At 43.8% G+C, this 13,602-nt stretch overlaps 1 protein-coding gene across 1 annotated transcript in view; it reads left to right on the forward strand.

Annotated features, from left to right (window-relative positions):
* Dnajb14 (DnaJ heat shock protein family (Hsp40) member B14) overlaps positions 1–13,602 on the forward strand; it is a 42,443-nt gene that overhangs the window by 20,614 nt on the left and 8,227 nt on the right. Inside the window, 1 exon segment of the mRNA XM_028857542.2 lies at positions 2,987–3,132. Within this exon segment, the coding sequence (XP_028713375.1) occupies positions 2,987–3,132 (146 nt within the window).

The raw sequence follows: 13,602 nt of genomic DNA on the forward strand, positions 1-13,602 counted from the left end.
ACAATGTGCAGCCAATCCCTGTCTTCACCTGTAGTCGTCATGGACTGCACCTGGTACATAGTGGATGCTCTCCAAAGGACTTCATTTAGACTGTTTGTTGCTTTAAAAATGATAAGCGGTGCTGGTTACCATGCAGTAAGATCATGAGGCACGAGCCACGATAAAACCCAGTATCAGCTTTATTGGGGTTGGGGGAAGCTCATGCAGAAAGCAGAGAGAGAGAGAGAGAGAGAGAGAGAGAGAGAGAGAGAGAGAGAGAGAGAGAGAGAGAGAGAGGAGGAGAGAACAGAGAGGAGAGAGGAGGAGTCTGTGTTTGGCTTTTTAAGGATTCCCATACACATGTGCAGATAGGCTTACAGAGCTACGCCACACATGCGCTGATTGTGTGACTGCCTTGCACACAATGGGCAATCACAAAGCACGTGGATGACGTAAGATGCAAGACCTCTTGCTTAGCTCCTGAACTGCGCATATGCAGTCATACAGCTGGAGTGGCGGCAGAATCCTAACACTGTGGCCTTAGTTAGGGCTTCTGTTGCTATGATAAAGACCACGACAAAAAGCAACCTGCAGAGGAGAGGTTTTATTTTACCTTAGAGCTTTTAGTCCATCGTCCAGGGACCTTAGGATAGGAACTTGGAGACAGGAACTTGATGCAGAAGCCTGGAGGAATGCTTCTTACTGGCTTGCTCCTCATGGCTTGCTCAGCTTGCTTTCTTATAGAACCCAGGACCACCAGCCTAGGGATGGCACCACCCATGGTGAGCTGAGTCCTCCCCACCAGTCATCAATCAAGAAAATGTACCACGGGCTTGCCCACAGGCCGATCTGATGGGGACATTGTCTTGGTTGAGGTTCCCTCTTCTGAAATGACTGTAGCTTGTGTCAAGTTGATATAAAACTATCCAGCACAATTGACCCTTTTTCAACCTAATGCACAAACACATCACTGTGAAGCCATAACTTTTCTTATTGTCCCCAAGATATCATTAATATCAATATCACAACATAAAACACATTCCAAGCTTTAAGTGTCTCAAAATCTTTAAAAATTCAAGCCTTAAAAATTCAGTCTCGGGGCTGGAGAGATGACTCAGAGGTTAAGAGCACTGACTGCTTTTCCAGAGGTCCTGAGTTCAATTCCCAGCAACCACATGGTGGCTTACAACCATCTGTAATGAGATCTGGTGCCCTCTTCTGGCCTGCAGTCATACATGCTGTATACATAATAAATAAATAAATATTTTTAAAAAAATTCAGTCTCTTTAAAATGTCCAAAATCAGCCAGGCATAGTGCTGAATGCCTTTAATCTTAGCACTCTGGAAACAGGGGCAGGCAGATCTCTGTAAGTTTGAGGCTAGCCTGGTCTACATAGAGAGTTCCAGGAAACCAGGCCTACATAGAGAGACCCTATCTCAAAAAATAAAATATCCAAAGTGTCTATAAAAGTTCAAATTCTGGCCGGGTGGTGGTGGCGCACGCCTTTAATCCCAGCACTCGGGAGGCAGAGCCAGGCGGATCTCTGTGAGTTCGAGGCCAGCCTGGGCTACCAAGTGAGTTCCAGGAAAGGCGCAAAGCTACACAGAGAAACCCTGTCTCAAAAAACCAAAAAAAAAAAAAAAAAAAAGTTCAAATTCTGTCAACCGTGGGCTCCTATAAAATAAAAAAAATAAGTTCATTACTTTTCTTATTCCAAAAGGAAAGAATCGAGGCACAGTCAAAATCAGATCAAAGCAAAACCAAAGTCCCTCCCACACTGTAAAGTTCAGAGTCAGGCTTCTGGGACTTACAATCTTGTAGGCTCCAATGAGCTTGCCACGGCACATGTAGGGTGTCTCCTAGACTAAGGCCAGCTCCATGCCACAGCTGCTGCTGTCCTTGGTGATCATCTCCAAGGAAACCAATTTCTGTAACTGTACCCTTTTCCTGTTTCCTCTCATGTACACACTGCATCATGGGTACTTTCATTAGAAAGGGAGAGACAAGGTGCCTGTTGAGTACCAACCACTGTGATGGTAAAAACCTGGCTCAGTTCTTTTTGAATTGGTCTGTGAGGTTTTTTCTTCTTGGGCTCCCCCCTCCCCGCTCTTTCCCTTTTCTCCCCCATCTCTTACCAGTTTTGCCCCTAGTGACTAGCTCTCCCAGTTAGCTTATCTGTGGTCATGCTCTCAAGACACAGAATATGGAACACAACTAAGGTTATAAAATATTGTACAAAGAAATGCACGTTTCCTAAAAAACGAGCCCAGAGCCTCACCCATGCATGCTGTGTGCTCTCTGCCACTGAGCTCCGCTCCCGTCCCTTACATCTGCCTTGGCTTTGGGGATGTCAGGTAATTTGGTTATTGGATGTTGTCATCCTAGAGTTTTCAGTGTTCTCCATTCCCTTCAGTATTTCTCCGCTTTCCTGATGGTTTTCAACACTCCAGACTTCAGTGTATAAACCTTTGTAAAGACAAAGTACATTAAGTAATCTCTAGGAATAGACTGATGAAAATTGGATGTAGCATGTCTTCTTTAATCCCCGTTATTAATTTTGAATGATTTATTAACACAGGACCCTGGGTCTGTTTTAGAGTAACTCATGTAAAATCTCGGTAGCCATGGTGTGGAGTTAGCTTGGCTTGGCTTCGGATGGGAGACCGCGTAGCTTTGCTCCTGTGCTTGGCTAGATCTGCACTGTGCGCTAAGACTTCTTACCGTGTTTACTCCTTAGCTGTGACGTGCTGTCGAGAGTCTCTTCCACTCTAGTTACAGTGAGTGCACTGCCCTTCACCTGCACTCACCATGGGCTATACTTCTGGAGCTTCGATAAACTATGATATGGACATTCTCATGGCTGGAGGAATTGTCTGTTTACCAAAGAGAATGGCACAAACAGCCTCGATAGGTCATCACACCAACAGATATTCCTTATACCATTCTAATAGAGAGTGACATCATGCTCTTGCTTGAAATTTATATCATACCCTTTCTTGTCCACAGCATAAACAAGTGTAAAAATTACTATGAAGTTCTTGGAGTTACAAAAGATGCTGGTGATGAAGATTTGAAAAAAGCTTATAGGAAGCTTGCTTTGAAGTTTCATCCAGACAAAAATCACGCCCCTGGAGCCACGGATGCTTTCAAAAGTAAAGTAACTTGTAAAGCTTCACTAAGGTCTTTTCTAGACTGCACTTACAGTGTTTCACAATGTGGGATTCTGCTTTTCTTCTGGTGCATTTAGAAACCAACTTAGGGATGTCTACAATCCTTTGGAACTTTAGTACTAGCTTCCACTCCCAGCCAAGTCAATGCAGAATGGCTGGTATTTGCAATGCTAAGTAACTTTTCTTTGTAGCATGCGTGCCTTGTAGTTTAGTTTGAGGAGGTAGATTGATGGTGTGCATTCACTTCCAGTGCTGACATCTGGCTCCAAGTCAACTGGAAGTGACAGTTTTAATGAGTTTTTCCTGGACACGGTCTAGAACCAGGATTTCCTAGACAGTCTGTTCTAGGGATGTTGGTATATCTAGGAATGTTTTTATATTTCTATGACACCTGGTCAGGTTTTAGGATGCTAGAGTTTAAACTCAGGGCCATGTACATATTAGACAAGCATTCAGCTGCTGAGATGCATCTCCAGCCCTGGGGTTTATGAGCTCGGATCTTGCTGTGCAACTCAGGTTGGCCTTGAATTTAACAGTCTTCCTGCTTTGCCTCTGAGTGCTGAGGTCACAGGCATGCACAGCCAGGCACAGCACAATTCTCCATTCTTTGTGTGCGTTTCTAGTAATATGATTCCTTTTGTTTCTTCAAAATTGATTTCTTATCTCTAAGTTTTGGTGAGTTTAGTAAGTGTTATATAAAATGTGAATAAATATTAGGTAACTGATTTTGTAATTTTCTACTTTGCATGTTGTAATGAAAGAGACATGACTATCTCTTCTCTCCATTACCCTTCCCTCCTCCTGTTTGCACATCCTTCCTTTAACTTTACCTTTCCAGGGAAGCACTCTGTGGCTTCTTGCTGGCAGATAGAGTTGCTGGCAGTAGGACTCCCGTGCCTTGGCCTTATTATTAAATAAATGAACAATAGCAATAATTTCATGGTTTGTTATGGTTTCATTGTAGCCGTTAATGCGTTATCCATAGTGAAACATGTAACTTGGTGATTGTTGAGTCTTGTGAACTTGATATTCATAGAGCCAGTGTTTTGGTGGTTTCAGTAGCATGCTGGGGTCTTAGAATGGAACAAAGGGAGTACTTGTGTTTTAAATGTTCCAAAAAAGAAGACTTGATTGGTCCTTCATAAAAAAAATACCATTGCTGGGCGGTGGTGGCGCACGCCTTTAATCCCAGCACTTGGGAGGCAGAGGCAGGCAGATCTCTATGAGTTCAAGGCCAACCTCGTCTACAGAGTGAGATCCAGGACAGGCAACAAATCTACAGAGAAACCCTGTCTTGAAAAAGAAAGCAAAAAAAACCCAACTGCTCTTGGGGATTTAGCTCAGTGGTAGAGCGCTTGCCTAGCAAGCGCAAGGCCCTGGGTTCAGTCCTCAGCTCTGGGGGAAAAAAAAAACTTAAAATTGTTTACAATCCAGGCATTGTGGAGCATGCTTATAAACCCCAGCTTTCAGGAGGATCACAAGTTTGAGGCCAGCCTGTTCTACGTAGCAATTTCCAGGTCAGCAGAGCTATGCACTATAAAATTGTCTTTCTTTTCCCATCATAGCCGGAGAGAGAGGTGGGGAGGGGAGGGAGGGTATTTGTTTACAGAACAGTTTTATTTGTTGAAAGAAGTTGCCAAGGACATGCATTTGGGAATTGGTAATGTACTCCAAGGAAAGCATTGCCAAAGCTGTGCTTGTGGAAAAGCACAGCGGAGTTTCCTTAACAGTGGCGTGTTGAAAGTGTGGTGAACTGGGGGCGAGCCAGCGCACCCAGCAGGTAAAGGCACTGCCACCAAGCCTGGCAGCCTGTGTGTGAGTCCGGGACTCATGTGGTGGAAGGAGAGAACTGATTCCCACAGGCCGTCCTATGAGCTGCACACACACAGAAATAAAGGAAATAAAAAGTTAAAAAAAAAAGAAGTGATAGGAAACTGTATTTTAACAGTTCAACATTATGAGTTAAAATGGTTTCATTTAAACATTTTCTTGTGGTCTCATGAGCTCACCAGACTCTGGTGGTTAGTTCCAACCCCATGACCACACAGGTGGCCCTCCTTAAACTCAGTGCTTCACACACAAGAGAGATACAGTGTAGACTTTCCAGAGGAGGAGCATCCAGAGGCCGGGGAGTGTCAGCACTCAGCACGCATTCTACAGGTGTATAAAAGTGTCAGGACCAATTTAATACAATTACAACAGACTTTCTGTTTCAAAAGAGTTAGGAATATTTGTGTGATCCAAATGTTTGCCGTCACCTGGTGTTGTTAATAATCCTTCCTGAACTGGAGAGATGGTGCTGTGGTTCAAGAATGATGCTCTTCCAGAGGACCTAGGTGGAATTACTACCTGTAACTCCAGTTCTAGAGGATCTGACACCCTCTTGTGGTCCTCACAGGCACTGCACCCATGCGGTACCAGCACCCAGGCAAAATACTCACACACAGGAAAGTAAGCAGTAGTGATTCTTCCTGATGCTAAGAATGTTAGGCTTGGCACCAGGCGTGGTAGTGCACACCTAGAATCCCAGCACTCGGGAGGTAGAAGCAGGTGAAACAGGAACAGGAATTCAGGGTCTCCTTGGTTACATAGTGAGTTCAAGGTCAGTCAGAGCTACATGAGAAACTATGTCAAAAATAACAAATAAGCCAAGTGGTGGTGGCACATGCCTTTAATCTCAGCACTCAGCAGGCAGTGGCAGGTAGATTTCTGTGAGTTCGAGGCCACCCTGGTCTACAGAGCAAGATCCAAGACAGGCAGGACTCCACAGAGAAACCCTGTCTCAAAAAAAAAAAAATACAAAAATTAAAAAAGAAAGAAAGAATAATAAACAAACATGGAGAAATGGCTTAGTGGTTAAGAGCACTGGCTACTCTTCCAAAAGACCCAGGTTCGAGTCCTAGATCTTGTATGATGGTTCATAACCCATATGCCGTCTATAACTTCAGTCTTATGGTACCTGTCGCCCTCTTCTGGCTCCTGTGAGCACCAGTCATGCACAAGGTGCGCAGATACATGCAGGCAAGACACTTAGACACGTAAAATAAAAGTAACTTTAAAACAAACAAAAAAGAGCATTAGGCTGTCTGTCGCTGTGGTGCTGTAGCAGGGTGGTAGAATGTTTGCCTCGTGTGCACAAGGCCTTGTATTTGGTCTCTAGTCACACACACACACACACACACACACACACACACACACGCACATGCATACACACGCACGAACGCACGCGCGCGCGCACACACGCGCGCACACACACCCTCAAAACCCTGAAGGATGTTAAACTGGTTTCTCCCACTTGTGCGTCAAGGTCATGTGAGCATTATTGGTCTTATAAAAACACTAAGAGTATAGGTGCTTGTATTGCAGTAGTTGCCGTGGCCCTTTTGAAGCAGCCCACAGCACCAATGTCCCAGCCAAAGCCAGCCATGCACTCAGTGGGGTCTCAACAATGGTTTTAAAGGTTGAATGTTATATATTCATGGGTTAATGCCCTGCTTTGTAAAGAGAAATGATACTGACTGATCAGCATGCTGGGAGATGATGCTCTCCAGGGAGAGGCTCACTTAGCCAGTATATGGGGTTATCTATACATCAGGACGCCAACTCACTAGCTCAGGCAAGATCAGGATTGGGAGTGACAGAAACTCCAAACTGTCACCCACAGATTTTCAGTGAGCAAATGGAATTAGCTGGCTTGCAGCCATGGCAGGCTTCATTCCTGTGCACTTCCTGAATATCTGATTGTATTCTTCACCAGTCTCCCGTTTGGAGATATCACACTGTTTCTCCTAAGCAGAGGCAATGTTTTATTGTTTTCTTCTTTGTAAAAAAAAAAATCTCCATTTATTTATTTATTTGTGTGTGTGTGTGTGTGTGTGTGTTTGCACCCACATGCCTGCACATGTGTTCAAGTGTGCTCACATTAGTATGTGGATATCAGAGGACGGTTTTCAGCAATGGATTCCCTCCTTGCACCATGTGAGTCCTGGGATTGTGGCAGATGCCTTTACGTGCTGAGCCATCTCACTGGCCTCCACCTCGGTCTTCTAAATGAAAACTAAAGTAGAGTTTGATCACATTGAGACTTTTTTTTAGCAAGTGGAAATCATTTGCATTTGATTTTCCTCATGAATAGAAAAATAAATATGTTTAGATTAGGGACTTAAGTTAAATGTTACATTTGTGTTTTTGTAAGGCAAACAAATGCTCCTAAGGACAGTAGACTAAATGTGGCTCTTTTGTTTTTCCACGAAACTTGTTCAGTTTACCAAAGCAGAGAAATATTTACTGTGCAGGAGAGCTTTCACAACACACCTAAACGTGTTTTTACAGACTATTCTAGCGCCAGGGATTCCCTCTGTTCTCTCTGACATGAATACCATTAAAGCATAGCCGGACTTGAGTCGGGGGTAGCTCAGTGGTGCTTGTCTCTCATTCACAAAGCCTTTAGTTCATTATCCGCTGTCACCGACAAACAAGCAAAACACAACACAACACAACCCCACCAACCGAGTGCAGATTATCTTCAAAGACAGAGGTATGTCAGAGATTATTTGAATGCACTGTTACATCGTCAGCATATATATGAGTGTCATAGCAGAGGGCATTAGCTGTTTGTTTCATAAATAATTATGATCATGTGCTCTGACTAGTGCTAGGTTTGGTAGTTTAATATTAACATTGTAGACTCAAGAGCAAGTCTTTCAGAACGAAGAAGTTAGTTCTACCTTTGGGACTTTTTCTTATCTTAAGTGAGGGATTTGAGGTCCTCTCATCCCCACAGAATTTGTAACTCATAAAAGGGAGATTTGCTTCACACAGAACATTCGCAGCGTAGTGAAGCCTAAGATCTGGCAAGCATTTTGTTGTTTTTCATTTCTGTTTTTTTTTTCCTTTTTGTTTTCATTTAATGTTCATTAAAATTTTTGTGAGACCATACTTCATGCCGCATATCTATAATATCAGCACTTGGGTGATAGAGACAAGAGGGTCAGGAATTCAAGGTCACCCTCAGACACACACGGGCCGGCCTAGGTCACACGAGGCCTGTCTTAACCACGTCTTCTCCCACGAAGTGAAATAATCATGGGGCTAGCATCATCCTTGTTTCATAAAGGAGAAAATGGAAACTTAGAGAGATTGACTTATTCCATTTCTCCCAGGAGACTGACAGTAATTAAATACCCAAACAGAAAAGGATGACTGAGGAAAAGTCAGAAAGACGAACAATGCTGGGCCTGTTGTGAAAACTGTGATCACAGGTCCTTGAGAGACTAAGGCAGGGGGGTCTGCAGAATGCAGAATGCGTCCAAGGCAGCTTGAGTAACTTATTGAGAGCCCCCACCCCCTTTATATTGTTAAAGAACGGGGTATAGAGCTAATTGTTCAGTACCTAGCTAGCATTTATGAGTAATCTATCCCCAGTACCATAAAAGAGAAAAGAAGATGAAAAAGGAAGAATCGTTAGGATGAGAGTCATTGGAGAATCATTCATGTTGTAGGTGAGAACTGTTTGATTTTTATGGTTAGAGAAGAGAGGCAGGGTAAAGGCTTGGATGTGAGAATGAGGCAGAGTAGTGTAAACACCAGTGGCCTTTTGGATAGAGTAGATAATTATGTTTTTATTCCTCACATGAGGCAGATGACAAGCTTGAACGTTATACAATGAACAGGTCAAGTGGGCATAGGAAGACTGAAAGGTGGTGAGAAGATCTGGGAACACAGTACTCGGGACTTGGGAGCAGTGTGGCGGGGACACCTGAGTGTCTGGTAGATCTGTCCTTACATAGTCCAGATTAGTGATGGGGGACTTAGCAACCCCCAAACACCGAGAAATACGGAAGGAAAAAGAGTAATAACTGTTCCATAGTGTTCAAATACTACAGAAGAAACTGGCCGCACAGTGACCCATACTAGACCACCGCCCTTTCCATGAGGTAACAGATGTTCTAATCCTCTTAAGGGACAGTGACAGAGGAGGAGTTGAGGGCTTCACTTTCCTTCCTTCCTCTCTTGCTCCCTCCCTCCCTCCCTTCCTTCCTTTTTTTTTTTTTAACTATTTATTTATTACGTGTAAGTGTTTTGCCTTTGTGTATGTATGTGCACCACGTACGTGCCTGGTGTCCTCATCAGATCCCTGGAACTCACTTAGAGATGGTTGTGAGCTACCGTGTGGGTGCTGGGAACTGAGCCCAGGTCCTCTGTAAGAACAAGTGCTCTTCACTGCTGCACCTCCTCTCCAGCCTCAGTTTCCATTCATGCTGCACAGTCTCTTTTACCTTTCCCACCCTTCCGCAGTGTCAGTGGGGTGATGTGGGGGCCGCACCCCTGCTTCTCTAGAGGTGAACAGCCGTCCTCCTTCCCACTGGAGTGGCGTATTAGTTACTTTCACACAAGCTTGACCAAATAACTTAAGGGGAGGCAAGATTTATTGGCGTATATGGCTTAAGAAGTGTGTAGAGTCTGTCGTGAAGGGAAAGTGCATGGCATGCCAAGGCTGCTCACATAACGGTAGCTAGAAAGCAAAGAAAAGAGGTAGGAAGCCAGGATAAGATACAGCTCCAAGGCATGACTCACATGGGGCCCCACCTCCTACCTCAGCACCTACCAATAGTATCAACGCGTGACTCCGTCAGAGGCTAATCTATGCATTCAGTCAGAGCCTTCATGTAGTTGTGGAAGGTCAGCACAGACATTGGTGTGCTTTACCAGTCCCCTAGGCAGTTTTCAGTCCAATCACATTGGCAGTTTAGGTTCACCATCACAAGGGGAATTAGAGATGGCATGGTGACCACCATCCAGAAGGACCAAAGCTCATGGTGTCAGTAAAACCCCATGGAAAGCAGCCATGAGGCACCCTTTTCTTTCTAGTCAGGAGATAACTATAGTCCTAATATGAGTCTGGAGACCCCATGTCTTCCCAGTATTAGTGAGGAGCTCCCCACACCCTCACCTACTGTGGATGATTGATTAATAAATAAAACGCTGATTGGCCAGTAGCCAGGCAGGAAGTATAGGTGGGACAAAGAGGGAGGAGAATTCTGGGAAGTGGAAGGCTGAGGCAGAGAGACACTGCCAGCTGCTGTGATGAGAAACAAGATGTAAGATACCAGTAAGCCACAAGCCACGTGGCAAGGTATAGATGAATAGAAATGGGTTAATTTAAGGTAGAAGAACTAGATAGCAAGAAGCCTGCCATGGCCATACAGTTTATAAGTAATATAAGTGTCTGAGTGATCATTTTATAAGTGGGCTGTGGGACTGTGGGGGCTTGGCCGGAACTGGAGAGAGACTCTCCAGCTGCACTCACCTCACGTCCTCAGAGTCTGAGGGGGAAGGGACCTGGATGTTTTTCCTGCCTGAAAGCAGTGAGGTAGTGTCCCCTCACCACTGGAAGAAGTTAAAGTGTGATGTTCAAGACTCAGAGCCTCACAATAGACAAACAACAGCAGTGCACTTGGAAATCTCTTGTTCCAAGAACCAGGACTCCCATGGAACTTTGAAACTCAGTCTGTTAGACACCCACATGGAGAGGACAGAAAAGTCAGAGCTGCTTAGCTAAGATGTTACTGTAGCAATGATACAGATGTTCTGAAGAAGGCTTGTAAGTGAGCTAAAAACAAACAAGATCAGGAAAGAAATACAGAATCTGAACAAAGTGGAAATTCATTATCAAAAGTAATGATCTGAAATGCCTCCTAATGAATGAAGGAAAGAAAAGGCAGAATGGGTAAAGAATGGACGAACTGTAAAACAGAATGTGATAGAGAATGTGATGGAGAGCTGAAGAAGAGGCCTCAAAGAACATGAAGCTGTAACAGAAGATCTAATACTCAAGTCAGCGGGGCTCTGAGAATGGGAGAGACAGGGCTGAAAGTGCTAACAATCAAAGTTTGGAGACTTCTCAAACTTGACCAAAAAATGCAAGGTTTTATACATGAGAAACTGAATGATCCCTAAGCAGTTAAAGCAAAAGAAATCTACAGCAGAGACATCACAGTTAACCTTCTGGAGATTGAGATACAGAGTTGTCCTCTGACTTCCATGTGTGCACATCACACGCACACGCACACGCACACACACACACAACAAAATAAGTTTAAAAAATTTAAGACATAAAAGTAGAAATGGGACCAGTTGGGAAGAAAAAAGGATTAGTGGGAGTGGGTGGGGACAAGAGGAAGTGGGTAGGGACAAGAGGAAGTGGGTGGGGACAAGAGGGGGTGGGTGGGGACAAGAGGGGGTGGGTGGGACAAGAGGGAGTGGGTGGCTAATGGGGATGGATGTGATCAAAATACATTATGTTTACACATATGGAAATGTCACAGTGAAACCCATTATTATTTATAGTTAATGGATGCTAATAAAAGCTTTTAAAATTATTTAAAAAGTTGTGAAGGGGCTGGGGAGGGGACTCAGTAAGTGCCCTGAGTTAGATCCCTGGCGCCCATGTTAAGCATGGATGGCAGCACACTCTCAGAATCCCTGCTGGGTCCCTATGCCTACTGGTGTTGAGTCCAGCTTACATGGGAGCTCAGGTCAGGGAGACTATCTCAGAATCTAAGATGGACTGTAGCTGAGAAACAACGCCCAAAGGTTATCGTCTGGCCTTTACACAGATGCAGACACAGATGCTTGCACATGCACAGATCCATCCATCCATGTGCCACACAACACACACACACACACACACACACACACACACACACACGTGCACACACACACACACACACACACACACGTGCACACGCACACGCGTGCGGAGTGACATGTTGCTGAAGATGACTTGCACATGGCAAAGGCCCATGAAAAGATTTCAGCATCATTAGCCACTAGAGAAATGCAGAGTGAAGCCAATATCCGGTAGTGCTGTGCACCTATCATAATGGCTCTCACGGAAAAGTGCACTGGCTCCCTTTAAAGGCTCTGGGTACAGAGAATGGATTATTCATGCATTGCTGAGGAGAAGTAAAATGAGAATCATTTTGCAGAACAGCTTTGGAAGTTGATCAAAAAACTAATTCTAAGCTATCATACAATTGAGCAATGCACTCCTGGCGTTTATCCCAGAGCATTGAATATTTACATCTATCCATAAGCCTGTAGTAAAGGCATATAGGAGCTTTAGTGTAATAGCCCAAACTAGAAAGAGCCCAGCTGTCATTGAGGGGACGGGGAGTTGAGCCAACAGTGCTATAGCTACACCATGGAGTACTATGTAGTACTAAAAATGAACACACTTCTGACATGCAACTAGCTGGATCTGTCTGGATACTGTGCTCATTGGAAGGAGCCAGTTCTAAAGAGTTTCACTTATATGAAGAAGTCTTATTTTTATATTGTGTTATTTATACAACATATATAGATATAGATATATTTGTGTGACAGTCTTTACATATAACCCAGGCTGGCTTTGAACTCATGGTCCCACTGTCTCAGTTTCTCACATGCTGACATTATAGGCATGCATCCCCAATTGGGCCTTCAACATCCTCCAAATGATAAAATTAGAGAAATGGCCAATGTTCAGTAGTTATCAGGGATTGAAGAGAGGCAGGATGAGCAGGAATTGGATGTGGCTATAAAGAGGCCCCCTTAGTGCCAGTGAGATGGTTCAGCTAGTATGAAGGTGCTTGCCATGCAAACCCAGTAACCCAAGTTCCATTCCCAGAACCCACAGAAAGGAGCTCAGAAAGATCCGACTTGATCAGGTTGTAGCCATGGCCTACGTGTCCACAGCACACACCATGCACACACACAAAGTGAAGAATTAGAGTACTTGAAAGATGTCTATAGAATGTTCTATGTTTATTGACTTAATGTCAGTACTCCATTTAGGATATTTTGCTATAATTGATAAGATATTATAACTAGGAGAAATTAGGAAAAAGGTGTAGAGGATCGCTATTTCATATTTTAAAACTGTGTGTGAATCTATAATTACCACAAAGTAAAAATTAATTGAAAGGTCTTTTTATGTGCAAAAAATGACAGTGAGGTAGAAATGACCTTTATAAAGTTTTGAACACCAAAATAAAATTTATATTTAATTCTCTAAATAACAAGATGCTGCAAGCATTCCTGATTTTTGCACATGTACTAACTAAATGAGTGAATAGTTCAAGGCTAGCCTGGGCTATATTGTGAGACCCAGCTACAAAACTAAACACAACAGCAACAGCACGTAAGACTTTCTGCTGGACCCTTGAGCACTGTAACAGGCACAGACAGTCCCTCCTCTCACATGGGCTTCCTATGTAAGGAAAATAAGTTGATCAGAAATAAAATGGGTGGCAGTGTGCAAAACGAAGACGGAGATTTCCATCAGAAATGGCTTGGAGTAGTAGATACGCATATTATGCTCAGTGTTTGACCTCAAACAATTTACTTAGCAAGTGAGCCTTGGAAGGTGGAAATACTAACCAGCAAAGTGCAGAAATAGTAGGTTCTCAA

Source organism: Peromyscus leucopus, chromosome 6, assembly GCF_004664715.2.
Source record: "Peromyscus leucopus breed LL Stock chromosome 6, UCI_PerLeu_2.1, whole genome shotgun sequence".
Taxonomy (NCBI): Eukaryota; Metazoa; Chordata; class Mammalia; order Rodentia; family Cricetidae; genus Peromyscus; species Peromyscus leucopus.